The sequence below is a fragment of the Camelina sativa genome, chromosome 17, assembly GCF_030686135.1.
Source record: "Camelina sativa cultivar CO46 ecotype springtype chromosome 17, ASM3068613v1".
NCBI lineage: Eukaryota > Viridiplantae > Streptophyta > Magnoliopsida > Brassicales > Brassicaceae > Camelina > Camelina sativa.
In genome coordinates this window covers 10,642,412-10,670,259 of record NC_141896.1, presented here as the reverse complement: position 1 = coordinate 10,670,259, position 27,848 = coordinate 10,642,412, and the positions used below count along the sequence as shown (strand labels likewise).

Sequence of the window (27,848 nt, the reverse complement as noted above, 5' to 3'; positions counted from 1 at the left end):
CTAGTTTAGCTCGAACGTTTTCACCTATTCTTTTCACTAAATCTTTTTAGTAACCATAAATTCTATATCAAAATTAAAACTAGATATTGAGATATCTGACAAACCGAATATTATTGTCACTTAATGAGTCCACAAATATGAATAGTGTTATAATTAGTTATCATTTTACAAATATTAGATAGATATGTATTGATATCTTCAATTATATATTTTATTTGTGGGCTCGACTTATTGACACAGAGCCGATAAGTCTAAAACTCATTCAACTTTCTCTTTGTCCGGATTAATGTAAACAACAACTCCTAGTAGGCTAGTTGGTCGACTCTCTGTTTGTTTTACGATCACAGCGGGTAACAGAGCAGATCGATACATTTATTATTCATTATTCAATTCATAGTATTAGTTATTTCTTTGCATTTTTAAAATTTGAAAAGTAATTGATATATCATGGTTTTTATGGTTTTTAACCATGATATAAGGAGTCTTTTAGTGTCTTTTCATTTGTTTCTAGATTGTTTTTGAGTCTTTACAGGTTTTTTAGGATTTTGGCATGAAATGAGCAAAATGGAGCAATTTGGATGTTTTGGAGCATAAATCTTGAAGAATCAATTTGGTCTCGGATGAAAGCAGGAGCATCGACCGACACCAAGATAGGAGGCATCGATCGACACTCATCTCTGCCGACTCAAGACCCAAGTTTTGGAAAATTTACAAATCTGCCCCAAAGTTTTCCATATTTGCAACATAAGTCCCTGACGTGTTTTAGGACATATATATATAGTTTTTAGGTTTTCCAAACCTTTAAGTTTTATATTAGAGAGTTTTATTTTTCTGCAACCCTGTGAGATTTTGAGAGCTTTGGAGAGAGAGATCTGTTTTGAGAGAAGAATTTCTTGAACTCCCTTTTCTCTTTATAATCTCTATTGCTTATTATTCAGAATCATGTCTTGTTCTTCATTGATTATGTCTGAGTAGTTTGCTTGTTAGGTTTAGGATTTTTCACAGGGATTTTATGAATTATTAGATCTGTTTATTTAGGATTCTTTATCTTGTTAGATCTTCATCTTAGGTTGTTCTTCATATTAATTCTTGATTGATCACCTAGAATTAATACTTTAGGAAAATAAATTGATATGAGAATATAATTGATTTTCCTGATAAAACCTTTTGATGAGCAAAATTATTTCTTGCAAAGAGATTTGATTTAATAATTTTGTGAACAATCTAAACCTGATTTTATTGCTGATTTTTAACCTAGAATTTTACAAAGAGATTTGGATTTTCTGGTTTTAAATTTAGATATTATTTGCAGTGAGAACTGATTTAATTTACAAAAGTGTTTAGAGTTCTAGATCTGTTCTTAATTGATTGAATCCTAATTAATTGATTGATTTAATATTTCATAATTTCCTGAGAAATTCCCTAGGCCTAGCTTTTTGATTTTCTGAATTTACAACAACTTTTATATTTTGCATTGCTTTTATTTTAATTCAAATTAATCTGTTTAGCATAATTGAAAAACTCTATAATTTATTGTGTAGTATTGAGTCTCTGTGGAATTCGACCCCTAAGTACTGCATTGATCTCTTAATTTGAGAGAGTAGCTCTAGGGTAAATTTGAGCATATCAAATTTTGGCGCCGTTGCCGGGGACTCTTTGATCTACCATTAGATTTGAGTTTTTGATTTTGTCTAGATTTTTTTTTCTTTTTATTTTCAAACTAACACGTTTTTGTTTTTCTTCTCTTTGGTGTTTCAGGTGCATGCCTCCTAAACCTCACACAAGGAATAACAAGTCTGGTCCTACTGTGAATTTGTCAAACAAAGAGTTGGGAAAACTAGAACGTGAGAACAGAAAGGCAGCTAAATCTCTGAAGATGGTTAATACAATCATTCTGATGCGTGATGAAGCTGGTGTTTTGAGGGATCAAGAGGGCCACTTGCGCAATGTGCAGGGCCAAAAGCTTGATGCAGAAGGGAACGTGATCCCTGAACCTGTTGTCAACGAGCAGGCTGTTGTGAACCAGCAAGCTGGTGTCGTTGATAATCCGGATCTGGGTGTCGATCGACACCAACCAGGTGGCATCGATCGACACCAACCTGCAGACGTGCGTGGAGCTGCCAACCACGTACAGAACCCTGTTCGACGACAGGAGAACAACCGGGATCTGATCAGGACCATTGCTGACTACAATCGGGCTGATTTGGTGTATGAGAACCGGTCTGCTATTGTTCCTCCCCCTTTTCAGAGGAATGATTTTGAGTTGAAACCTGCATACTTTCAACTAGTTGGGCAGAGACCTTTCTCTGCTTTGCCCAATGAGAAGCCTTTGGATCACATTGAGCATTTTGAGGATCTGGTGACTAGCATCAAGGCTAATGGGGTAACTGAGGACTACATCTTCTGCAAACTTTTCCCTTACTCACTTGCAGGAGAGGCATCTCAGTGGTTGAAACAGCTGCCTCCTGGATCATTGACAAGCTGGCGTGATGTCAAGGTAGCCTTTCTCAACCACTTCTATGATGATGCAATGTCAGATGAGTTGAGAGTCAAGCTGTCTTCCTTCAAGCAGAGACCAGATGAAGCTTTCAAAGCAGCTTGGGTGAGATTCAAGGCTTACCAAAGGGACTGTCCACACCATGGTTTCTCAAGAGTTCAACTGCTAAGTATCTTCTTCAGAGGGTGTGACTGGGAGTATCAGTTGGCTTTAGATGCTGCAAGTCATGGAAATTTCAAGACAAGAATGCCGGAAGATGCTGAATTGTTGATTGAGAACTTAGCTGCTAGCAATAGTACTAAGAGAGCAGATGCTGAAAGGAAGAGATTGCATGGAGGATTTGATGCAAACCAGCTAGCTTCTGTTAATGCTAAGCTTGATTCAGTTCATAATCTCCTGGTTGGTAAGAAATCAGTTCACTTTGCTGCTGAAGTTGAATCATTTGAGCCACAACCTGAGACTGGGAATGAAGAAGCAGATGTCAACTTTGTATATGGCAATCAAGGTCAGAGATTTGGCAATCAGCAAGGCCACAGGCCTTACAGTGGGAACTCTTCAGGCTACATTCCCAAACCGGACTACCAGAAGCAGCAACAAGGGAGCAACTTCACAAGGACTTATGGGAACTCATCCTATCAGTCTCCGCCTCCACAGACTTCTTCTGAGAGTAGAATGGAAGCCATGCTCGAGCAGATTCTTCAGGGACAAGAGAATCTGACAGTGACATTCAATGGAAAGATTGACAATGTCTACACTGAGCTGAATGGGAAGATAGAAGCATTAAATGTTCATGTTAAGAAGCTGGAAGTTCAAGTTGCACAGACTGCTGGGTCTGTAAAAAGGCAAGAGAATTATCTTCCAGCAAGAACTGAGTCAAACCCCAGACATGCTTGCAATGCCATATCAGTGAGAGATGAAGATGATGGTGAAATGTTTTCTGCAGAACAAGGAGAAAAATTGGCCAATCTGTCGGATCCAGATGATGGCATCGATCGACACCACCTGGGTGTCGATCGACACTCTTCTCAGACGGAACCAGAAGCTGTGAAATCTCAGGTTCCAACAGTTGAAAGGGCCTACAAGCCTAAGGTTCCTTTTCCCAAGCCAAGAAAGTCTAAGCAAGAGATGGAGGAAGCTAGATGCAAAGCAATGATGGACAAGGTAATGATTGAGATGCCTTTAATTGATGCAGTAAAGCTTTCACCACCTCTTAAGCGGTATGTGAGGAGAATGGTATCCAATGGTTTGAGCCCTGAAGAAGGAGCACTTCTTACAAAAGATGTCAGTGCAATTCTGTTGAACCAGCCTGTACAGAGGAAGAAAGAGAAGAAGCAGGAGGTGGTTGTCTCTAAGGAAGTGAGTGCAATCATTCAATGTAAGACTGCTAAGAAGTTACCAGATCCTGGAAGCTTTGTTCTTGATTGCTCTATCTCTACAGGAAGGTTTGCACACTCACTTTGTGACCTTGGTTCTAGCATCAACTTGATGCCACATTCTGTTGCTGTGAGACTTGGGATGACAGAATTCAAGCCAACTCAGATTTCTCTTATCTTGGCTGATCGCTCCCGAAGAACTCCTGAAGGTGTTTTAGAGGATATTCCAGTTAAGGTTGGCAACTTCATAATTCCCACTGACTTTGTGGTGCTGAAGTATGATCAAGAGCCTAAAGATCCTCTCATCTTAGGAAGATCTTTCTTGGCTACAGCTGGTGCCATCATTGATGTGAAGAAGGGACACATAGCACTAAATGTGGATGGTTTGAGTTTGAATTTCGAGATGGATAAGCTGAGGAGGGCTTCTACTATTGATGGACAGACTTTTTCTGTTGAAAAAGTTTCTGCAACACGAGCATCAGGCTCAGTGTCGATCGATGCCACCAAGAGGGTATCGATCGACACCCCTCCACGACCGAGACAGAACAGCTCCAAAACTGATGCTCCAAGTCAGAAACCTATTCCCAAACAGAAAGTCTCCCACTCCACACTCCAGAGCCCTCATGTAAGGCCAAGGTATGCATCTCCTTCTCCTAAACTTCCTCCTATCATCAATAAGACCTTCAAAGCTACAAAAACTGTTTTACAGTTAACCAAGCCACGAGATTATCGTAGAGCGCTTGTTTCTTCTGTTGATGATTTTGCAGGGCATAAGAGAAGCAATCCCATCCCTAAATCCCGCCCTGGTCCCGTTCCTCACATCCTTGGCAGACCTCATGCACCTAAAGCTTATACACCACCTTGGATGAAGAGGACTTCAATGCCATGTTTTGCTCCTACAGATGCCTGAGCTCCAGCACAGTCAAGCTAATGACTGAAAACAAGCGCTTAGTGGGAGGCAACCCACTGGTAGGTTTTTCTTTTTCTTTTGCTTTTGATTTTTATTTATTTTATTTTATTTTTGCTTTCCTCTTACTTGATAACACTGGGGACAGTGTTGTTTAAGTCTGGGGGAGGTTAGTTACTAACTATATTTTCTGTTTTTGAGTTTCAGTTGTGTCAGTCAAAACCATAAAGTTTGAGTCAAATTTTTCAAAATTTTTCTTTTTTGTCTTTGGGAATTATGATCTTGATTAATGATTTCTCTTATTTGGCTAACACTCTAATGATTATTTGTTTATACTTAATCTCAGAACTGAAGCTTAGAAAGACTATGAGCATTATCAACAATCCTGAAAGCCCTTATTCAATGGATATCTGATTGATCTAACGTTGTCTCAACTTTTATCAGGATTTTAACCGGACTTAATCTCTTACTTTGGGGTTGGAAATCAGTGGACTAGACTTCTTCTTCAGGCCATACAAGACAGTGCAATTTTTCAAAGTATGTCTCCCCTCTCTCTTCCCTTCAGTGCTTTTAAAAAAAATCAGAAAAAGAGAGAATAAAAGATGAGATGATTTTGATCAGTTTAGAGAGGTACGTAAATTACCTGTGACCTCATTATTCTACTCTTGAGTCAAATGATCACACAAAGCTTGGAAGCGAGGGGTAGGTAAATTACCGATGACCCCGGTATTCGCTTACACCTTTGATTAAAAAAAAAGAAAAGAAAAAAATGGAAGTGAGAAAAGGGAGAGGAAAGGAGATGTAAGAAGAATGTCTTGGCCTGAAGAGAGTCCATATGTCACTGATCAATACACCCAAGGTAAGAATTCACCTTATTTGTGCTTTAATATTGACTAATGAGATGACAATGGAGATTTCAGAGATTCCAAAGGATTGTGGGATTTGAGTAAGGAATGTTGATGCTTATCATGGTTAAGTATAAGTAGTAAGTTCTTGAGTCAGGTAAATGAAGAGTGCAAATAAGAATCATTATGCAGTTGAGTGAGTTCCCAGTTTTCAAACCTCTTTCACAGGTCTAAGTTTCTGTTTTGCTTGAGGGCAAGCAAAGGCTAAGTCTGGGGGAGTTGATATATCATGGTTTTTATGGTTTTTAACCATGATATAAGGAGTCTTTTAGTGTCTTTTCATTTGTTTCTAGATTGTTTTTGAGTCTTTACAGGTTTTCTAGGATTTTGGCATGAAAGGAGCAAAATGGAGCAATTTGGATGTTTTGGAGCATAAATCTTGAAGAATCAATTTGGTCTCGGATGAAAGCAGGAGCATCGACCGACACCAAGATAGGAGGCATCGATCGACACTCATCTCTGCCGACTCAAGACCCAAGTTTTGGAAAATTTACAAATCTCCCCAAAGTTTTCCATATTTGCAACATAAGTCCCTGATGTGTTTTAGGACATATATATATAGTTTTTAGGTTTTCCAAACCTTTAAGTTTTATTCTAGAGAGTTTTATTTTTCTGCAACCCTGTGAGATTTTGAGAGCTTTGGAGAGAGAGATCTGTTTTGAGAGAAGAATTTCTTGAACTCCCTTTTCTCTTTATGATCTCTATTGCTTATTATTCAGAATCATGTCTTGTTCTTCATTGATTATGTCTGAGTAGTTTGCTTGTTAGGTTTAGGGTTTTTCACATGGATTTTATGAATTATTAGATCTGTTTATTTAGGATTCTTTATCTTGTTAGATCTTCATCTTAGGTTGTTCTTCATATTAATTCTTGATTGATCACCTAGAATTAATACTTTAGGAAAATAAATTGATATGAGAATATAATTGATTTTCCTGATAAAACCTTTTGATGAGCAAAATTATTTCTTGCAAAGAGATTTGATTTAATAATTTTGTGAACAATCTAAACCTGATTTTATTGCTGATTTTTAACCTAGAATTTTACAAAGAGATTTGGATTTTCTGGTTTTAAATTTAGATATTATTTGCAGTGAGAACTGATTTAATTTACAAAAGTGTTTAGAGTTCTAGATCTGTTCTTAATTGATTGAATCCTAATTAATTGATTGATTTAATATTTCATAATTTCCTGAGAAATTCCCTAGGCCTAGCTTTTTGATTTTCTGAATTTACAACAACTTTTATATTTTGCATTGCTTTTATTTTAATTCAAATTAATCTGTTTAGCATAATTGAAAAACTCTATAATTTATTGTGTAGTCTTGAGTCTCTGTGGAATTCGACCCCTAAGTACTGCATTGATCTCTTAATTTGAGAGAGTAGCTCTAGAGTAAATTTGAGCATATCAGTAATACTGCTATAATTAATCGCTGCACTTCTATAAGTGTTATTATTAGTAGTGTACTTAACAAAAAAAACAAAACTAGTTCTCGTTTTATAATTTTCTACAAAATAAATTTATGCAACTAAACTAGTTATATTATCCTGTACGTACATTAGTTTGAAAAAACTATCCATATAGATATCCTCATATCGATGATCATTACTAGTATATAATTCAGTTTTTTTTACATCATTAAACCATATTTACATTCAGTTAAATACGTCATAATCATATGCATTATTACAAGTTTTCAAGGTGGCGACTGGCGAGTGTTTTATATCAGTGAGATTATTGTTGTGTACTCAATCGTACATAGAATTGTGGAAGATAAATAATATATAAACACCTAAAAAGACAAATAAAAAGGAATATCGGCTCAAATTACAAAAATTATTGGTTTTTACAGAAACAATAGTACGTGTAAGTTTTCCAAAATAATTATTTTCTAATATACCCAAAAAAAAAAAAAAAGAGAGGCCAAGATAAGCTAGCATTATAAAATGTTAAAGACCGACCCGAAATAATAATACTCATGGTTACATTATCAGCAAAGAGCCAAGAGAAGAGAAGAGTCACAACCTATACTGGTGACAAGAGTTCTTAACAAGATAATCAATGGAGGTGCACAAGGTGGTCGCTCCGCCTCATAAGAGCACGGCGGCGAAGCTGAAAACAAGACTGAAGGAAACTTTCTTCCCGGACGATCCCTTAAGACAGTTCAGGGGACAACCAAACCGTACCAAACTCATTCGAGCCGCTCAATACATTTTCCCAATCCTCCAATGGTGTCCTGAATACAGCTTCAGACTCCTCAAATCCGACGTCGTTTCAGGCCTCACCATCGCCAGTTTAGCTATTCCTCAGGTATAAGGCACTTTGCAAAATCTCACACGACGTCCCATTTCACTTTCCCATCAAACCTTCATTACCTTTTCAATCCAATTCTTGATTATTTTTTTTTCATCTTCTTGGTTGTTTTTAAAACAGGGGATAAGTTACGCGAAGCTAGCAAATTTGCCTCCAATCGTTGGTCTATGTAAGAAAGAATCTAAACTGAAATTATAAATCGACTTATCCTTCGATGTACAGGAATAAACACGTGTGTGTTGATTTATGTGTAGACTCGAGCTTCGTGCCACCGTTGGTTTATGCGGTGTTGGGAAGCTCAAGAGATCTAGCGGTAGGACCAGTCTCCATAGCGTCGTTGATCTTAGGATCCATGCTAAGGCAACAAGTGTCTCCTATAGACGATCCTGTCCTCTTTCTACAGCTTGCTTTCTCTTCTACCTTCTTTGCTGGTCTCTTTCAAGCCTCTCTTGGAATCCTCAGGTAAACATTATTTATATATATTCACTTTTTTTAGCTTTGCATGAACCAAGATTTATATATCTATTGAAATATCTGTGTTATGAGGTCAATATTGGGCCTGGACTAGGCTAGTGGCAGTTGTAGGGTTACATGATATATTTCGTCGGTGGTCGTGCTTGTGCGCGTTGATTGCATTAAAGATTACAAAACAAATTAAAGATTACTTTTAGAAGTTTATTCATGTTTAGAAGATAATTAGTGATATTATTGATTTACTCCAAAATAAAACAAAATTTGTAGAAGAAAGTGTAAGTGTTTATTTATGTTTAGAAGACAATTAGTGATATTATTGTTTTACTCCAAAATAAAACAAAATTTGTCGTAGTAAATCAAATATTATGTTTTAATTCACTCTTACTATTTACTTAATTTTATGTTCGAATTAAGTTACTTACATAATTAACCCAAAAATATAAATTTTATATAATTTTCTAAAATTTAATGACGTGTGTTATGTACATCAAGACCATTTTATATATCAAAACTATAGTTGGTTTTCCTTATATCTATTTTTATTTGAAAGAGTGTGTTTCCAGCATATATCTTAATACATAAAGACATTATGCTAAGACTTATTCTAAAAATTTAAATATGCAGGCTGGGATTTATAATAGACTTTCTATCAAAAGCAACATTAATAGGGTTTATGGGTGGAGCAGCGATAATAGTATCACTGCAACAGCTAAAAGCTCTGCTAGGGATAACTCATTTCACAAAGCAAATGAGTGTAGTCCCTGTTCTCTCCTCTGTTTTCCACCACACCAAAGAGGTTTCTCTCTTCTTCCTAATTCCTTTATTTTACTCATCAATTGTATTTACTACTTACAATGTTATAATTAATATGCAGTGGTCATGGCAAACAATTGTGATGGGAGTTTGCTTCTTGCTCTTCTTGCTCGCCACACGTCACCTCGTATGTTTCTTATCTCCCATACACTATTAAATTACCATTTTGACTATCCTCACTATGCATGGACAACATTTGTTACATTGTTTCTCAAAACTTTATTCCCGCCATAAATAACGAACTACTGAATTTTGACTAGAACAGACCAACTTTTTTCCATTATAAAGTTGATTTTTTTTTATGTTAAAAACATTTTTTTAGTATTTTGATATTAAAATAGCATTTACATTTACTTAAAAAACCGAACATGTCAGTATTTCGAACCAACATAATGCATGTCATGTTATATAAAAAATAAAAAATTACTGCATGGGTCTCAGCCGAAGCTACTGCATATTAAATAAAATGGAAATTTGAATGCAGAGCATGAAGAAGCCGAAGCTGTTCTGGGTCTCAGCCGGAGCTCCACTTCTTTCGGTTATCGTCTCTACGCTTCTTGTCTTTGTTTTCAGAGCCGACCGTCACGGAATCAGCGTCGTAAGCTTCTTTCTTTCTACTCCTATATAAACTAATCCTCTGTTTTATTTTTATGTTTTTTAGCAAAATGTTGAAAACTTTAATTTGTTGACAGATCGGGAAATTACAAGAAGGTTTGAATCCACCGTCTTGGAACATGCTTCAGTTTCACGGAAGTCATCTCGGACTCGTTGCTAAAACCGGACTCGTCACCGGAATCGTCTCCCTCACGGTAAAGTTTCTTTCAACTCAAATCATCCAACGCACTTCAATCATTTATTGTCTCGAATTTTATTTTAGTTTATGTTTTACGTGTTATTATAGTTTTTTATTATTTCAACCAACTTTGGTTTTTTTCTTAATAAATTAAATCAGTTTTTTCAAATATAATACAAGTTTTACTGTCTTAACGTAAATAGTAGAGTTTGAAACAATAGTAACTTAATATAACAGGAAGGAATTGCAGTGGGAAGAACATTCGCAGCGCTAAAGAACTACCACGTAGATGGAAACAAAGAGATGATCGCCATTGGTCTAATGAACGTAGTAGGCTCTGCCACATCTTGCTACGTCACAACCGGAGCATTCTCTAGATCAGCAGTTAATAGCAACGCGGGAGCTAAAACCGCGGTATCAAACATCGTGATGTCAGTCACGGTTATGGTTACGCTCCTCTTCTTAATGCCGCTTTTCGAATACACTCCTAATGTAGTCCTCGGTGCCATCATCGTGACCGCTGTCATCGGTCTCATCGACCTTCCTGCGGCTCGACAGATATGGAGGATCGATAAATTCGATTTCTTGGTGATGCTTTGCGCATTCTTTGGTGTCATTTTCCTATCCGTTCAAAACGGTCTAGCCATTGCGGTCGGGCTATCGTTGTTTAAGCTATTAATGCAGGTAACGAGACCAAAAATGGTTATAATGGGGAATTTCCCGGGGACGGATATATACCGGGATCTTCATCATTACAAACAAGCACAGAGGATCCCTGGAATCCTTATCTTAAGCATTGAGTCTCCTGTCAATTTCGCCAATTCTAACTACCTCACTGAAAGGTTCGTTATTAGATAACTAGTTGAGCTACAGTAAATAACGAAATTTCATAATTTATAGCTATGTTGCATTGACATATAATATACTAATTAACATTCTTTGTGTATGGTCTTGTATACAAAATTTGTAGAACGTCTCGTTGGATCGAAGAATGCGAAGAAGAGGAAGCTCAAGAGAAGCATTCTAACCTTCGGTTCTTGATACTTGAAATGTCAGGTTAGTCTTAATAGATCAGTGCCAATTGGTTAACTAGCTAAAAAAAAACAATGATCTATTTTAACTTTCTTTTCTTAGCTAACTATGTTTTTGTTACTATATATGTTAAAGCCGTGAGCGGTGTAGACACAAACGGAGTCACCTTCTTTAAGGAATTGAAAAAAACAACCGCGAAGAAGGACATCGAGGTATAAAATTGTTTCGCAAACTGGTTTTTCTTCATTGAACCAAGAAACCTAACTAGATTTTGATCTCAACCATATTTTTATGTGTGCAGCTTGTGTTTGTGAACCCTTTAAGTGAAGTGATGGAGAAGCTACAAAGAGCCGACGAAGAAAAGGAGTTCATGAGGACCGAGTTTCTCTTCTTAACCGTCGCTGAGGCCGTTGCGTCGCTCTCTACTAAAGGCCCATCTCTCAATAACGTCTAACCATATAAATAATTTGTTAATCCAAAAATGTGATATTACATACATGGATGGTTAAGATTTTCCTTTTTTGCTCTCTTCATCTTTTAATTCCACCAGTACATGTGTAATGTTATGTTTCTCAATTATTGATTTTGGTCAAGATGTATGTAAAGTATGTTCAATATGAGTTTCCACCATTTTGCAGTGTTTTTCTTACATGTTTAATCTCAAAAATAAAATTGAATCTAACAAATCGAACTGAACATAGATTAGAAGGATTTTATACATATTTATTGATTTCTACATCTAAAAAAAACAAAATCGATTATGAAATAAAATTATAAAATAAAAGAAAAAACATTTTGGTACCAAATAAATTACAATTGTGACTTTACAATTCCAAATTCCAACTGAAACATTTCGAATAGAAAAAGACATATAACACATTGATACTCCCGCGTGAAGATCTTTTAGATTTCATATCCCATAAGATATGATTTTAAACTCCTACTTTCCCGACAACAACAAAAAGAAAAATCCGACTTTCGAACAAAATTAAATGGGCAGATAGAATGTATGGAAGGCCTTATTCAAATGGACAGGGTGGTTATCTTGGCTTAAATGTTAAAACCAATTTCTTGGAAGTGCATAGAAAGTATTGATCTATAAATATATAATCTATTGCTCCTTAATCACGTGTTTAGATCACAACTACGACATTATTTCATGCTTATATTTTGTGTTAACGTTTATTGTTTTCTGGGCCAAAATGCCCACTCATATCTTATCCCCACAATTAGCTTATGAGGTTATCTCCAACGGCAACAATCCATTATAGTCTCTAAAACAAAAATAATATATTATTTTAATTACAAATTTTATTTTTTATTTTCTTTTACTGGCTGAATTATTTGTGAGATGACATTGTGAGAACTGGGAATGAGCTTCTTCTTTCGAAGTAATTTAAATGTGGAGGAGCTTATCGCCGTAGAATAGTTCCGAACTGAATTGAGAGAGAGTTTGAGAGTTTGAATTTGTATTGCTGTTTTTGGAAAAAGTCTTCCATCCTTACAAGTGACACCCCCTTACATATTTATACCGACCAATTAATTACCCAATTAATGCACAATTAATAAGACACGATTTGCGCGGACTAATTAATCCTCTTGAATGCAGGAATCTTTGACCGGGCCCGAGCTGCGAGCTGACCAGCATGAAGCGTCTCCGCGCTCTCTTTCTTTCTCCGGGCCTGATGGGCCGATCGGTAACATACTTTCGACCCATTAGACAAGCCCGGCCTAGGCCCTCTTGCCTATTACCCGAGATGGCGGATCGTGGGTACAACAGTTGCCCCCCAAGTCTCCCGAGCTGAACAGTTCGGGGGACTTTTAACCTTCGAGCGATCAATTTCGGGAAACTGAATATTCCCCCATATCTCCACGATTTGATTGAGGTAATGATGGGATTTGCCTTCCCGAACAAGCCTCGGGGCCCACTAGGTGGCGTGTTGGTTATAAGAGAGAAAAGAAACGGTGCGAGACCTTTCACTTCCCCAGGCAATCATTGCTTTCTGGTGCCGTGTATAAAGGTAATCCTCGACTTCTCTCTCACCCTTAATCTTCAATCGTGTTTATGTTTTTGTGCTCTTAGATTTTCTCTCTTTTCTCCCGTAAACCTCTCTACTTTCGCCGGAAAAAACCTTTACTCTTCCTTCGTTCTTCACTAACTTCCCGGAAAAGAATGTCTCCTCCGAAATCCTCGTCGGGTAAACCCACAAAACCCCTGATTCCAGGCGTTTTTGGCCCTCATCCGCCGTCAATTCTCTCGGCGGAGAATATAGCCGAGATTAGGGGATCCACTGGGATTCCCTCGGAGATCGAGATTAGGTTCCCGGAGGTTCACGAGTCTCCGGAGAATCCTCCCCCGGGGTACTGTTGCGCGTTTGAGATATTTTTCTCCGCGTGTGGTCTGTCGTTTCCCCTTCCCGAACTCATCGTGAAGATGATGTTCGAACTGGGCTTTGCTCTCCCCCAGATGTGCCCGAACTTTGTCCGAACCGTCATGTGTCTTCAAACTCTGGGGGAAGAGTTTGACTACAAACTATCCCTGGCCGACTTTCTTCAAGTGTACACGGTGAAGACAGGTCGCACCAAGGGCACGCTCTACGTAAGTCCGCTTTCCGGACTGAAGGTCTTCGACGACCTTCCTGAGAAAGACGAGAAGTGGCGGAAGTCTTACTTTTTCTTCCCGGTCAACAAGCTCACTTTTGGCCACCTCGCAAATTCACACATATCGAAGTGGACTTCGAAAATTGGTAGAACGGTGCTCTTAGTTTGGTGTCCTTAATACATTACTATTCTTTCTGTTACTTACTCCTTGTCGTTCCTGTCTCAGACCACTTCGAGCGCGGGTTGCTTTGCCCTACTTTCGTGGAGTTTTTTTCGCGGTTCTGCAGCCAGGGTCAGATCGCCTGGGACTCATTTTCGTGTGAAAGGATTAGAGAATCCACAGCGCGGCTCAGGGGACGTTCTCTCGTTTGCTCCGACCCCATAAGCACTTCGGAGATGAATTATAGAGAGGAAAGGGCCTGCCGACTCGCCGAGAAGGATGCGAAATTGAACATGGCGGCAGCGCTTGCCGAGGGCAAAGCTCGCCTCCCTAAGAAGTCTGGTCCCTCTTCCTCTGAGGTAGACGGGACTTCAGCACCCCCTGCTGGCCCTTCCGAGCCTCTTACAGGGGCTTCCGGGCTCCTGCCTAGTTCGCCCAGGCCTGCCGTAATTGTCGTAGCGGACTCTAGTGATGAGCCGCGAGAGGTTATTACTCCCTCCGTTGAGGTCAGCTCCCAGCGGGCGGACTCGTCCAAAAAGAGGAAGGAACCTGAGACTTCCTCACCTCTTCGCGAGAAGAGCCGAGCTCGGACTGGTTCGGCAGGAGACGAGCGAGGTAAGTCCAGTTCGAAAGATAGGGATCCCTCCTCAGAGAGGAGGTCTAAGGAGTCCGGGGATTCCTCTGGCAGGCTGCCTTCAAAGGAACGTCGTTCCTCCCCCAGAGGTGATGACAACTCGAGGTTTTTTTTTTGTTTGTTGGGTCTCGGGGACCAAGTAGAATAACATCGTTTGTTCATTTCAGTTCCCCCTGTATTCCCAGCTGATCTGATGAGGAGTTACACTCGGCCAGGAGTTCGGGTTCCGGCATTTGCAGACATGTCCGAACTCAACCGTGCGAACTTCTTCCGCTTTGCGGACAAGATTGGCGAGGTTAGTGACACATGCTTCCTTAGCTTTGGTTTTTCTTTACCACCTTCGCCGTTTCTTAACGAGCTGCGCTTTCCCAGCTAATGATCGAGTTCAACTCCTCGGTAGCGTCTTACGAAGATCAGCTGATTGCCTCTCCTTCCTCTTCCGAAGTGAGCCATCTCCGGGAAAAGATTGCTGACCTGGAAGCCCATGTGAAGGAGTATGCCAGATTAGAGGCCGAGAACGCTGCTACCATGGAGAAAGCCGAACAAATCCGGGCTCGGATGAAGAGAGCCGAGGTACAGGTGCTCGACCTCGGAATTGCCAACGAAGACCTCCGAGACAAGCTAAAGAAGGCGGGAGACCTCTACTACGAGGCCGCGGAGGATGCGAAGGCGGCAAGGAGTAGGTTGCACGAGATCGAGCTCCGCAACCAGTTGCTCGAAGCTGGAAATAGCTGCGAGATTGAAAGGGTGCGGAGAGAAGAAAGGCAGGCAATGAGACGAACTCTCCGTCCATTAGTTGAGGAGGTGAAAGTCACTTTCGAAGAGAGGGAGAAACTGGCCCCAGCCAAGATTCGAGCCGCCGAGATCAGGGCTAACCGGATGCTGATCGAGGAGATCTCGAGGGGAGAAATCCAAGACATGGAAGCTGAGCTCGGGCTCCTGAAAGCCGACGAGGAGGAGGCCGACGAAAAGGTTTCGAAGGTAACTCTCCGTGACCTCGACCTCTCTGGATTTTAAGACCTTTTGGCGGATACGCCCGATCTTTTATGCAGCGAACACCCTTTGAGCATTACAATCGACGAGTCCGGCACTAATCTCGGGCAAATGTCGAATCAGGGGATGGACGACTTTCTAGCGAACACCAAGTCGGTAGAGGAGCTTGAAGAGATGGGACTGGCCCTTTCCGAAGCGGCATCGGACCCCGCTCCCCATACTCAGTAGTTTCTATATCGGGGTTGTTTTGGCACGGGTTGCTCCCCTGTTTTGTCGTATTTATTTTTAGACGTACTTCGGAGTGTTTTGGTTGTGGTGACCACTCCGTATTAACTACTCTTTTTGTGCCATCTTTTGTTTAATTTCCACAATGCGAACTAAATTTCCAAAACCTTTTGTTTGAAAAGATGGTACGAGCAGAAATGAACGCGAAGTGAGTACTTCGGTTAAATAGTTCGAAAAAATGACATCCCAACTTTCATAAGTAAAGCTGAGTACGAAGTGAGGACTTCGGTTTAGAGTTTTGCGAAACTAAGTAAAGCTAAGTTAAGCGGAGGATGAAGTGAGGACTTCGGTTTAGCTTTAAAGTAAAGCTGAATACGAAGTGAGAACTTCGGTTTAGGCTCGCGAAGTTAGACCTCGGCTTTATATGATAGATGCGAAGTCAGAATTCGGCTTTTTTTTTTTTTTTTTTTTTTTTTGAGAGAACCATTATTAATAAAAAAGTTTAAGAAAACTTTAAATTTTATTAATATGGATAGCTGGACCCGTAGTTCGATACAAAAAAAAAATTAGCTCTAAAAAAGTTTAAGGTGTAGAGAATTCCAAGACCTCGGGACTAGTTTTCCCTTTGAATCCTCGAGCTGATAAACTCCATTTCGGACTTCGCGAGTAATTCTGTATGGTCCTTCCCAATTAATTCCCAGCTTTCCTGCATTGAGCTCCTCGGTATTTTCATAGACTTTCCGGAGGACGAGGTCGCCCACTGCCAAGGGTCTGCCTCGGATTTTGGAGTTATAGTATCGAGCTACCGCGTTCTGGTAGTTCTGGATCCGGACTAACGCCTGGTCCCGACGCTCGTTGATTGTATCAAGAGTATCCTGTAAGAACTCCTCATTTTCCTCAGCTCGGAGTGGGTTCAGCGAGGTACGGACTCCAGGGACCTCTATGTCAGCTGGGACTACGGCATCGACTCCATAGACCAGGGAGAAAGGTGTTTCACTAGTGGCCCGGCGAGGTGTTGTTCGAATTGCCCAAAGAACGCCTTGCAGCTCGTCCGGCCAGCGCCTCGGCCTGCCCATTACCTTGCGGGTAACGCGGAGTTGACTTATTGAGTCGAATCTTCCACTTCGCGCAGAACTCTTCGAACTTCGAGGAGATGAACTGCGGACCATTGTCTGTGATGATTTCGTGGGGGACCCCGTAGCGATAGATTATACTTTTTAGTACGAACTGCTCCACTTCGTCACTTGTTACTTTCGCGTAGGCTGCCGCTTCTACCCACTTGGAGAAATAGTCGGTAAGAGCGAGCACGTACTGAACTCCTCCTGGTCCTCGATGTAATGGACCGATGATATCCATAGACCACCTCATGAATGGGTAAGGTGCGGACACCGAAGACAGGAGCTCGGTAGGTTGATGAATTGACGGGGCGTGCTTCTGACACTTCTCACAAGTTCGAGAATATTTTTCGCAGTCCGTGATCATGGTAGGCCAGAAGTAACCTTGCCGTTTAATTTTGAAAGCCAGAGTCCGACCTCCGGAATGATTCCCATTGGGACCGTCGTGAACAGCTCGCATTAGCATCGCGGGCTCTCTACCAGCCACGCAAGTTAGATAAGGACCAGCTACACTTCGGCGTAGAAGTATTCCCTTGTGAACGCAGTACCGCGCACTGACGATCTTAAGCTTCCTGGCTGCCCATTTGTCGGCTGGGAGTTCCCCTTTTTCCAGGTAAGCCCAGATCGGGCCCCGCCAGTCATCTGCCCCCCAGCTGTTAGAAGTCGTGCCGCTCGAAGCAGCATGTGGGATAACAGCTTGACTGTCAACTGGTGAGTTTGATGATTCCGGAGCTGAACTCGCGTCTAGCTCAGCTGGAGGTGGGTGAACTTCCATAGGAGTAGGCATAACGGGAGCCGGATGTTCCGAGGATTAAGAATCCGCAGCCGCTTTACGAGCCGCTTTACGAGCTGCTTCCTCAGCAGCCAACTGTTTTTTCATCGCCCGGGTGACAACGTTTGAGCTCTCTAGTCGAATACTTGGAAACTGAATAACTTCGACGGGGATAATTCTTGTCATTGCGGGATCCGAAGTGGATGCCAAAGATGCTAAAGCGTCTGCAGCGGAGTTCTCACTTCGTGGGATCTTAGTGATTTCGAACTCCTCGAACCTAGCGACTAACTCCCGAGCTGTGGACAAATAAGCCTCCATACGACCATCCTTTGTCTCGTACTCCCCCAAAAACTGGTTGGTGACCAGCTGCGAATCGCAAAAAGCTCGAAGTTTTCGGACACCAATCCCCACTGCGAGGCGTAAGCCAGCAAGGAAGGATTCGTACTCGGCTTCATTGTTGGACGCACTGAAAGCCAAGCGAAATGACTGCTCGATCACTTCGCCTGTAGGAGAAGTGAGGTGGACCCCAATTCCTGCTCCCGATTTGGAAGAAGCACCATCAACATACAACGTCCACGGGGCTTCGACATTGTCGCTAACCGAAGAGGCTAGTGGGAGTTCGATCAAGAAATCCGCCAGCACCTGCGCCTTAGCACAGGTTCGAGTCCGGAACGCGATGTCGTATTCGCTCAGCTTGACAGACCATTTAGCTAGCCGTCCGGATTGGCTCGGACTATGTAATACCGTCCGAAGTGGCTGCGTCGTCAGGATTATGATTGTATGGGACTGGAAGTAAGGCCGCAGCTTTCTTGCCGAAGTGACCACTGCTAGGGCCAATTTTTCCATCATAGGGTACCTGGATTCCGCCCCAGTAAATGACTTGCTGACATAGAAAATTGGTCGTTGCTCCCCCCTTTCTTCACAAACCAAAACTCCGCTGACCGCACTATCCGTTTAAACGGCTACGTAAAGAAAGAGCGGCTCTCCGAACTCAGACTTCGCCAAGACCGGCGGTTCAGATAGATAAGCTTTGAGTTGGGCGAACGCCTCCTCACACTTCGCATCCCACAAGAAATTTTTTCCTCCTTTCCGTAACAGCTGGTAGAAAGGGAGGCATTTGTCCGTAGATCGAGAAATGAAGCGGTTGAGAGCTGCGATCCGTCCGTTAAGACGTTGCACCTCGCGCAAGGTTCTAGGAGAACTCATAGACAGGAAAGCATTAATTTGCCTCAGGTTCGCTTCAATTCCTCTTTCTGTGACGATATACCCCAGAAATTCTCCTGATGGGACTGCAAAGGTGCACTTCGTGGGGTTGAGTTTCATCCCGAACTGATCCAGGATGTCGAAGCAGACTTTCAGATCGGCGAGATGCGAGCTGGCTTCCATTGATTTTACCAGCATGTCATCGATGTAGACTTCCATGGTTTTTCCGAGTTGATGCTCGAACATTCGATTCACCAGTCTTTGGTAAGTTGCTCCCGCATTTTTTAACCCAAAAGGCATCACCTTGTAGCAATAGATCCCGCGGTCCGTAATGAATGCAGTCTTCTCCTGGTCGTCCGGATTCATTAGGATTTGGTTGTAGCCAGAGAATGCATCCATGAAAGACATCAGCTCGTGACCCGACGTGGACTCAACTAACCGGTCGATATGCGGAAGTGGAAAGCTGTCTTTGGGGCACGCCTTATTCAGGTCGGTGAAATCAACGCAGACTCACGACTTTCCGTTCTTCTTTTTGACTACCACTGTGTTTGCGAGCCACTCAGGATATTTTACTTCGCGTATCTGTCCTGCCTTCAGCAAACGTTCAACCTCTTTGTTAACGATTTCAGCTCGCTCAGGACCCAGCTTCCTCGCTTCTGCTTTACAGGTCGGAACGTAGGGTCCACATTCAGCTCGTGCGAGATAACTTCCGGACTGATGTCGGGCATCTCGTCTACGGACCACGCGAAGGTGGCCATTCTTTCTTTCAGGAAGGTTATCAGACTGGCGCGGAGCTCGCTATCCAATCCCATTCCGATCTTGATTTCCTGATCCGGAAACTTGTCATTGATGAAAATGGACTCAGTGAGGTCACCTTTTAGCTGCTTCCGAACTGGATTCTTCGGGACCTCGAGCTGTGGTTGCTATTGGATCAGGAGCTTGTGACTTGCGAGGTAACAGCTCCTGGCCGTCCTTTGGCTTCCTAGAACCTCCCGGACTCCTTGTGGGGTCGGAAATTTGACGCACTGATGGTACGTCGAGGCCACCGCCTTCATCTGATAGAGCCAGGGAGTTCCCAAAATAACATTATAGGCCGCAGGTCGGTCGAAGACCGTGAACTCCACCATTTTGACCACTCCTTGAGTGGACACCGGTAATGTGATCGTGCCCAAAGACGTTGATGTCTCGCTAGTGAACGAGACCAAAGGTGAGGGCGGTCCTGAGATGTGCTCTTTCCCGATACCCATTCTGGTGAGCGTCTCAAGGAAAATCAAGTCTACCGAACTCCCAGTGTCAATTAGGATTCGGCAGACTTCATGGTTTGCTACGTCAAGCGAGATGACGAGCGCGTCGTCGTGCGGAGTGTCCAGCCCCTCAGTTTCCTTCTCGGAGAAAGAAATTTCAGGTAGATCACTTGCTACCAACTTAGCTCGCTTCGGCTGGGGGCTAGTGAGCTTCCGCTGATGGTCTTTGATCGCAGTTATGGAGTTCCAAAATAGACGCGATCCTCCCATTATCACGTCGATTCTTTTTTTAGGAGCTTCACTTCCATCGGACTGCTTCGGTTTCTTTGAAGGTGGAGCGTCCTCGTCCAATTCGGGAATCGCTTTTTGCTCCAATTCCTCAATTGTGACATTCGGCATTTCTCCCGCCACATATTTTTCTGCGAGGAGATGCATCAGCTTCTTACAGTCACGAGTAGAATGACTGTTGGTTTTATGGAGCTCGCAGTACGTGTCCTCATCTCGGACCCATTTGCTACTTGGGAGTACACCACTCTTGGAGCGCGGTGAAAATGGAGGTTTGGACGGTGAATTCTTTGGAGAATTCTTTTTGGGAGATTGAGTGACTGCGAAAGTGCTCGGCCCGGACTTCGGAGTCGTAGGCAGAGTCTTTTTGGCAGGTGCTTCGAACCGTGGTTTTCCTGCAGGCGGAGCGTTTTGTTTTTGCGCAGCAGCGAGTTTGTCCTCCTCTGCGACTATCCAGTTCGAAGCCCGGTGTAATGCGTCCTGAATAGTTGGGAAACGATTCACGGACAGCTCCTCGCGAAAGCGAGATTCATGCCAGAGGCTGTTCTTAAGCGCGGCCAAGGCAGTGGAGTCCGAGAGTCCGGGAATCTTGACCTGGATCTCCTTGAACTTTGTTATGTAAGACCGCAGGGACTCTCCAGCCTTTTGGCTTAAGTTCCAGAGCTGAGCGTCCGTCACCGCAGTTTCGATTAGGCTAGAATACTGCTTGACGAACGAGGTCGACAGCTCGGTAAAGTTTGTTATGGAGCCAGCTGCTAAAGATGCGAACCAAAGCAGTACCGGTCCACTAAACGTTTCTGCGAACAACTTGCAGTACCCAGCGTCTGCTTCGTGGGGCTCGAGGTCCACCCGGCTAGCTGTTAGCAAGAAAGTCTTGAGATGATTGGTAGGATCTCCTTTTCCTTCGTAGCTCGAGAACTTAATTTTGCCGGTATCTTTGATGCGGACTCGAGCTATTTGATCGGAAAAGGGAGTTCGCCTCGATTCCTCGATCACCCGAAAAATATCCGGAGCCGAAGTGGTTGCACTATGCATCACAGACCGCATATCCCGGATTTCGCTCTGCATACGGAAGATCTCGGGATTGGTGACATACCCCGGAGTCGAAGTGTTTCCTTCTACAGGGAGAGGAAGACGGACTGGGACCTCAGAAGATCGGAGGACACTAGGCTGAACCGGAGTATGGCCATCGCCAGTCAGCGGAGGCGCTGTTTGTGTGTTGGTTTGAGGCGGGAACGAATCTCCCGGAGTGACATTTGTTACTGCCACTTGCGAGGTGGAAGGTGGAGTCACATCGGAGAAATCCAAAGCACGTCGACGCGGGTTTTGGTCGGAGGACAGGAGGTCGACCCGGTCGGCGTACGCGTGGTGGGAGGCCGAGAGATCGGCTATGGACGTCGTGATTTCCTCTAGACGAGTGGAAATCTGGGCCTCCAAGCTGTCGAAACGTTCAGTAAGAGCGGCGGAGGCGGCTTGCTGACGGTCGGACTTCTCGGACAAGTCCTGCAGGAGCTTCTGGATCACCTCCAAGGATGCCTGATTGGGAGAGCCGGTTGCCATAGCGGTGGTTGTGTGGAGTGTACTTGTGTATGAAGTCGGAACTAACGAGAGTCAGGCGATAACTCCCCTCCTTCTAGCGCCAAATGTGAGAACTGGGAATGAGCTTCTCCTTCCGAAGTAATTTAAATGTGGAGGAGCTTATCGCCGTAGAATAGTTCCGAACTGAATTGAGAGAGAGTTTGAGAGTTTGAATTTGTATTGCTGTGTTTGGAAAAAGTCTTCCATCCTTACAAGTGACACCCCCCTTACATATTTATACCGACCAATTAATTACCCAATTAATGCACAATTAATAAGACACGATTTGCGCGGACTAATTAATCCTCTTGAATGCAGGAATCTTTGACCGGGCCCGAGCTGCGAGCTGACCAGCATGAAGCGTCTCCGCGCTCTCTTTCTTTCTCCGGGCCTGATGGGCCGATCGGTAACATACTTTCGACCCATTAGACAAGCCCGGCCTAGGCCCTCTTGCCTATTACCCGAGATGGCGGATCGTGGGTACAACAGACATGTGTCCACAATTTTGGTAGAGTCGTTTCTAAAATCTCCTAATCTAGAGACTGATTTTCTCAATCTCTTCAGCTTTTATTTTTTTATTAATTTTATTTTTTTGTAGAGACTCCCTAAATCTTTGCGTTGGAGATGATGCCCTGAGAAACCAAGCATATAGTAAGGCCATCTTTATAGGCATAACACCAAGGGTGTTCTTAGTCCAAAAAAATTAGAAAAATAATGAATAGTGGCATAAGAACACCAAGATCAGTTCTTAATGTAGAACTGTTCTTGGCTCAGTTCTAAGCTGATGTGGCAAGCTGTGAATGGATATTATTTTTTGTAAACAATTTTTCACAAATTAAAAGAGGATTTGATTGAGAATATATAGAATAAATATGGACATTAAACTATATATTAATTAAATAAAATGTTTGTGTGCTTTAATTAAGTAATATGTTTGTTTTTTTTTTCTTTTTTTAATGTTTTTTTGTTTCATAAAATTTTGGTATTCTGAATTTTAGTAAAAGTTTTATAAGTTTGCAATTTAAATGTTATTTTATAAGTTTTTATAATTGTAATATGTTTAACATTATTATATTATTAAATCTTATGATCTTAAATATGTTCCCCCAATAACTAACTTTTTAACAAAAGATCTTAACTACTAATCTTACATTATTTTCATAATATATTTACTCTAAGAACACCCAAAATTGTTTCCCCTATAAAGATGCCCTAATAAGTCAGTAGCCCAAGAAGTCTTGGGCTATATCTACTTGTATATATTATGTTTATTTGTAGATGGAACCACAGTATCTCAGTTTTTTTTTTCTTTTTTTCAAGAAGATAATGTCTTAAGTCTTTGTTTCGATCAAATATTCAGAAAATTTTCGAAACAGATATTTCAAAAGCAATGGAATTTTTCATTTACGTGTCACCATATCTTCTATAATAAAATAGAGTTTCTCCTAAAACTTTCAACCAGATAGTGACACAAATCACATGATAGCTTGGCACCTATCCAAAATTCAAAAAATTACTTAACACCTTTAATAATACATTAATGCATATATTTTTTTCCTAAAATTTAAATACACTAATATATATTTTTACTAAACTTAAATATATTATTATATTTAAAATAGCTAATATATAAAAATAAATAAATCATACACAACAAACAAGTAACACCGTGACACACTTTATGGTTGACCAACCAATTAATACACTTAAATGTGAATTATCTATATACATAATATATATGTAATTTGTTATCAACAAACAAACATCTCTAAATATTTTACAAGACATTGTGTTATAAAACTATTTTGTAATGTCATTTTAGTAAATAAAATAAATTATAAATTTCACATCAAAAAATTTTGTAATAAATTAAGCTAAAAATATACTATAGACAATTTATAGTAAAACATAACATCAAACAAATTTATTATATCTAACTAATATTATTAGCCCAATTATTGGCAGTTTCACTTATGTACATAATACTATTGTTACCGTTATGAGATTGATTTTGCTTCAATTGCAATTACAAAATTATTTATAAACACATACTTTAAATTTTGACTCTCTCCGATCACTCACTAAAGTTGTATACATTAAATAACGTAATTAACTAATATCTATAACATAAATTTATAAAATGGGTTCTCTAACTGTTTTTAAACGTATACTTCAGTTCAATGAGTTTTGCATGAATGAATTTTAATATGAATTTAGTTTTTTTTTTTGTAGTGGACAAGTCTCCTTGCAATTTATTCAAGACAAAAAAAATTACAAACGAACATGTCTTGAAATCACAGTTTCATGAGCATCAGCCTCAACAAGCGACTCTACAACAATCGGAGTATTCTCTAACATATGCAAGCCTAAAGGCAAAGTAAAAATATAGTTCGCTAATCCGTCGGTAAAACGATTAGCTTTCCTATAAATAAGTGAAATTTGGACTATCCAATATGGAGATATAAAGCAATGACACAGACTAAAACGGGAGGGAGAATCAGTCTTAGTCTATGTTTTTAGTTGGTCATAATTTGACTTCTGCTGACAGCTAAAATTGAAATATACAAATCTTATTCAAGTGATAAAATCGTCTCCTTATTAGTCTTATTTATTCAACTAAAGTATCTTTTTTTATCAATATTTAATATAGAATACGCTATTGTAATGATAACTACAATTTATTTTTAAGAAAATTAATTATTAAAAGGTTAAACAAAAATTAGAATTGTTTTTAAATTTATATGTAAAAACTTTAAATGACAACTAATTTGAATCATAGGGAGAATCAGTCTTAATCTAAAGACATGTATTTTTAGTGTGGGATTTTAGTAACCCACACATAACTAACATATACGTAACTATTATAAAACTATTTTGTAATGTTATTTTTAGTAACTAAATAATTTTTTTATGTTGAGTTTTGTCTCTCATCCTATTGGTGCATTAGAAATTTGTTTTTAGTGTTAATCTTTATATATATATATATATATATATATATATATATATATATTAATCTTTTAATTTTAATCATATTAATTATACAATTAAATCATTTATCCACCAACCTCTAAGAATTTTTTAATATTAAAATCAAACGAACTGCATTAAAAACACAATTAGGTCAAATTAGTTTTGTAACTTATGATCAATTTTACATGACCTACACATTTTTATCAACAATATTCTTATTAATAGCAAACACCTCACTAATCACCATCATATATCAGATACAGTAAAACCTTTATAAACTAATATTCTATAAATTAATAAACACTATAAATTAATAAATTTTGCTAGTCTTGAGTCGTACCAATCTCCAGTGTAAAAAATAACAAAATTCGATAAGAGAATAAGATAATATATATATTTTTTTAATTCTCATGTAAAATATGGCCCCAATAATATCGTAAATTAATAATCATGTAAATTTACATATGTGTATGCTTTAAAATTTTGAATTTTCTCGTAAAACCCATATCTATAAAACAATTGTTCTATTATATTTTCAAACTATAATGATATAAATTACTCTATAACATGCCATAAAAAATAACTAGATATGCATCATTTTTATTGTGATAGTTTTATAGGCTATTAAAATACGTTGATTTATATTATTATTCATAAATTTGTATTTATGTATGTCATGTGTATAAGATATTATGTTTATAGTATTTGTAAATTTTTGTCAAGAATATTTTCTAAACATTACAAATTAAATTTCAAAACAATAAAATTTATAACATTTGAAAGTCTAATCTTATTTAGCTAAAATTGTCTCAATTTATAATTTTTAAAAAATTTAAACAATTCATTCATATATCTATAAATTAATATCACTATAAATTAATAAAATGTCATGGTATCAACATTATTAATTTATAGAGGTTTTACTGTACCTCATAAAAAATATTAGAATTCTATTACATCATTTCACAATCTAACCAGTGGTGTTTCAAATATATTTTTTATGTCACTTTTGAAGATTAGGAAAAATGTTGGTTTTAGTTTGTAGATATTTCATATTTTTATGTTTATAAGAGGTTCAAGTGATTCAAATAAGGTATATTGGTAAACTTTGATATATCTTATAATTTAACCATAGTTTATAAAAAAACTTATATATTATCTTTATACTTTACTATTTTTATTTTGTATATTTTATTATATTTTTAAGCTCTTGAAAGCTCCCAAATAATTCACAAAATTTTGACATGTGTTTAAATAAAATTAAATGAAAATCATCAATAAAAGAAAATAAAAATCATCAAAAAAACAAAACAAGAGTTTAGTGAAATTTAAAATACATAAGCAAATCATAATACAATATCATTTGATTTAAACTATAAATAATCAATACATCAAATCTTCGTAAAAACACAAAATCTGTATAAGTAAAACGACACATGCGTATGAAATAAAATTTAAACAGAATTAAAAAAGTATCCTTACTGTAAAAGAATAAAAGAGAATTGCTTATTAATTAGTTTCATTATTAAAAATAAACAAATAACTGACTCTTTTAAGAGTTAATGTTGTATAGGAAAAAAACAGATATACGGATTATACGTAAAACTAATGATAAGCTCTCATCAAACTGTATAAGCTCTCATAAAATGGTATCTAACTCCACATGCAACTCCTATATTCATGAAAATATTAAAAAAAAAAAAACTAACACATTATCAGAAAATATCTTACATATTTTTTAAAGACTATTGTAATTAAAAAAAATTATATATAATAAAAATGGTCGCTCCTACTAACCAATCAAAAAGAGCTATTTCATCATATTAAATAGAACAATGTATGTTACACAAAAAAAGAAATAGAACAATATATATGTCTTTTGCGGAAAAAAAAAGAACAATATATATGTCTAATAGTTAGTTTTTTGTAATTGTATTTAATAGTTTGTTATAAAAGTATAGTCTATACATATAATATAAATTAGTTAGTAAAAATAACAAATTTAAGTAATACAACAATGAAGTTAAAAGATTAAAAACATAATAAAACATATAAATTTATGTATATCCATATATATTAAAAACAAAATTAAAGAATTAAAAAAATTCATGCAAAAACTAAAAAAAAAACAAACAGTCAATATTTGTATAATGGAGTAATTGATTTCATCATCACTTAATGATCAGTCAATGTCATTTTCTTCTTCGCTAATTGCAATTTAAGATTTATATATCTTACCACTACAGACAACCAATGTCATTTACTGCACATAAGATGTGCAAAAGAATGCATTTGCTAAATGCTCCATATTTTTTCTCCCCGAGTTATAAAGCAAATGTCAGAAAAGTCAAAGTTTTATTTTTTACTTTAAAATAGAGAAACAAAACTGTAATTACCATATTAATGTATGGCTTTGACAACATTTTGCTTGTATCAAATTTCATTGCAAGGACATGATCAATAACTTTGGACTTGAAAGAACCAGCTTCACAATCACGACTCACAATGATATATAAAAGGAATGAATTGGCTACAAAAGGACCAATATTTTGAATCTGATAAAAAGAGTCAAAATTAAAAGCAACAAAAAAAATCCAAAAGCTTAGAAGTAATCCAAAGTTACTAATATAGAAAAGAAAGAAAAGTTACATGGAAGTTGTAAATTCTAGAAGCATATAGAAAAGAAAATCCTAGTATATATATATACCTTGTATGGATATAATACACAATGAAAATTTTAAAAGAAATAATTGGTAGTTTTAAAAACCTAATCTTTGACATTTAAGCACTATATTGAATAGAAAAATTCATGATGTCAAGTAAAGAAAAAACACAAATATATACGTATCCAAGTAAACACATCTGGAAAATGTCAGTCTATTTCAAAACATAATTCATACCACATGATGTATATAGTATGATATAGTATTTTATTATATTATCTTTTAAAAAAATGATTCA

General features: G+C 38.8%; 3 protein-coding genes and 1 pseudogene across 3 annotated transcripts; 2 read left to right on the top strand and 2 right to left on the bottom strand.

Moving 5' to 3' along the window:
- Nucleotides 1-2,545: 2,545 nt before the first annotated feature.
- Nucleotides 2,546-2,646, bottom strand: LOC147923472 (small nucleolar RNA R71; annotated as a pseudogene).
- A 4,753-nt stretch (nucleotides 2,647-7,399) lies between these two features.
- LOC104756668 (putative sulfate transporter 3.3) lies at nucleotides 7,400-11,737 on the top strand. Its single transcript, XM_010479291.3, has 11 exons — nucleotides 7,400-7,992; nucleotides 8,116-8,164; nucleotides 8,250-8,457; nucleotides 9,094-9,265; nucleotides 9,344-9,409; nucleotides 9,767-9,880; nucleotides 9,975-10,091; nucleotides 10,313-10,917; nucleotides 11,046-11,131; nucleotides 11,243-11,319; nucleotides 11,409-11,737. The coding sequence occupies exons 1-11, from the start codon at nucleotides 7,744-7,746 to the stop codon at nucleotides 11,559-11,561; spliced, it is 1,896 nt and encodes a 631-aa protein (XP_010477593.2). The 5' UTR covers nucleotides 7,400-7,743; the 3' UTR covers nucleotides 11,562-11,737.
- Nucleotides 11,738-13,280: 1,543 nt separating this feature from the next.
- LOC109129879 (uncharacterized) lies at nucleotides 13,281-15,519 on the top strand. Its single transcript, XM_087496460.1, has 4 exons — nucleotides 13,281-13,854; nucleotides 13,935-14,483; nucleotides 14,670-14,797; nucleotides 14,875-15,519. The coding sequence occupies exons 1-4, from the start codon at nucleotides 13,281-13,283 to the stop codon at nucleotides 15,517-15,519; spliced, it is 1,896 nt and encodes a 631-aa protein (XP_087352586.1).
- A 2,127-nt stretch (nucleotides 15,520-17,646) lies between these two features.
- LOC147923471 (uncharacterized) lies at nucleotides 17,647-18,453 on the bottom strand. Its single transcript, XM_087496459.1, has one exon. The coding sequence runs from the start codon at nucleotides 18,451-18,453 to the stop codon at nucleotides 17,647-17,649; it is 807 nt and encodes a 268-aa protein (XP_087352585.1).
- Between the last annotated feature and the right edge of the window lie 9,395 nt (nucleotides 18,454-27,848).

Bases quoted from the DNA above. Each gene is read 5' to 3' on its own strand.
- LOC104756668 (XM_010479291.3), top strand. From the start codon at position 7,744: ATGGAGGTGCACAAGGTGGTCGCTCCGCCTCATAAGAGCACGGCGGCG. The intron at 9,266-9,343 runs GTTTCTCTCTTC...ATTAATATGCAG, and splicing joins TTTTCCACCACACCAAAGAG to TGGTCATGGCAAACAATTGT. The intron at 9,410-9,766 runs GTATGTTTCTTA...ATTTGAATGCAG, and splicing joins TGCTCGCCACACGTCACCTC to AGCATGAAGAAGCCGAAGCT.
- LOC109129879 (XM_087496460.1), top strand. From the start codon at position 13,281: ATGTCTCCTCCGAAATCCTCGTCGGGTAAACCCACAAAACCCCTGATT. The intron at 14,484-14,669 runs GTAAGTCCAGTT...TGTTCATTTCAG, and splicing joins TTCGGCAGGAGACGAGCGAG to TTCCCCCTGTATTCCCAGCT. The intron at 14,798-14,874 runs GTTAGTGACACA...GCGCTTTCCCAG, and splicing joins TTGCGGACAAGATTGGCGAG to CTAATGATCGAGTTCAACTC.
- LOC147923471 (XM_087496459.1), bottom strand. From the start codon at position 18,453: ATGGAAAAATTGGCCCTAGCAGTGGTCACTTCGGCAAGAAAGCTGCGG.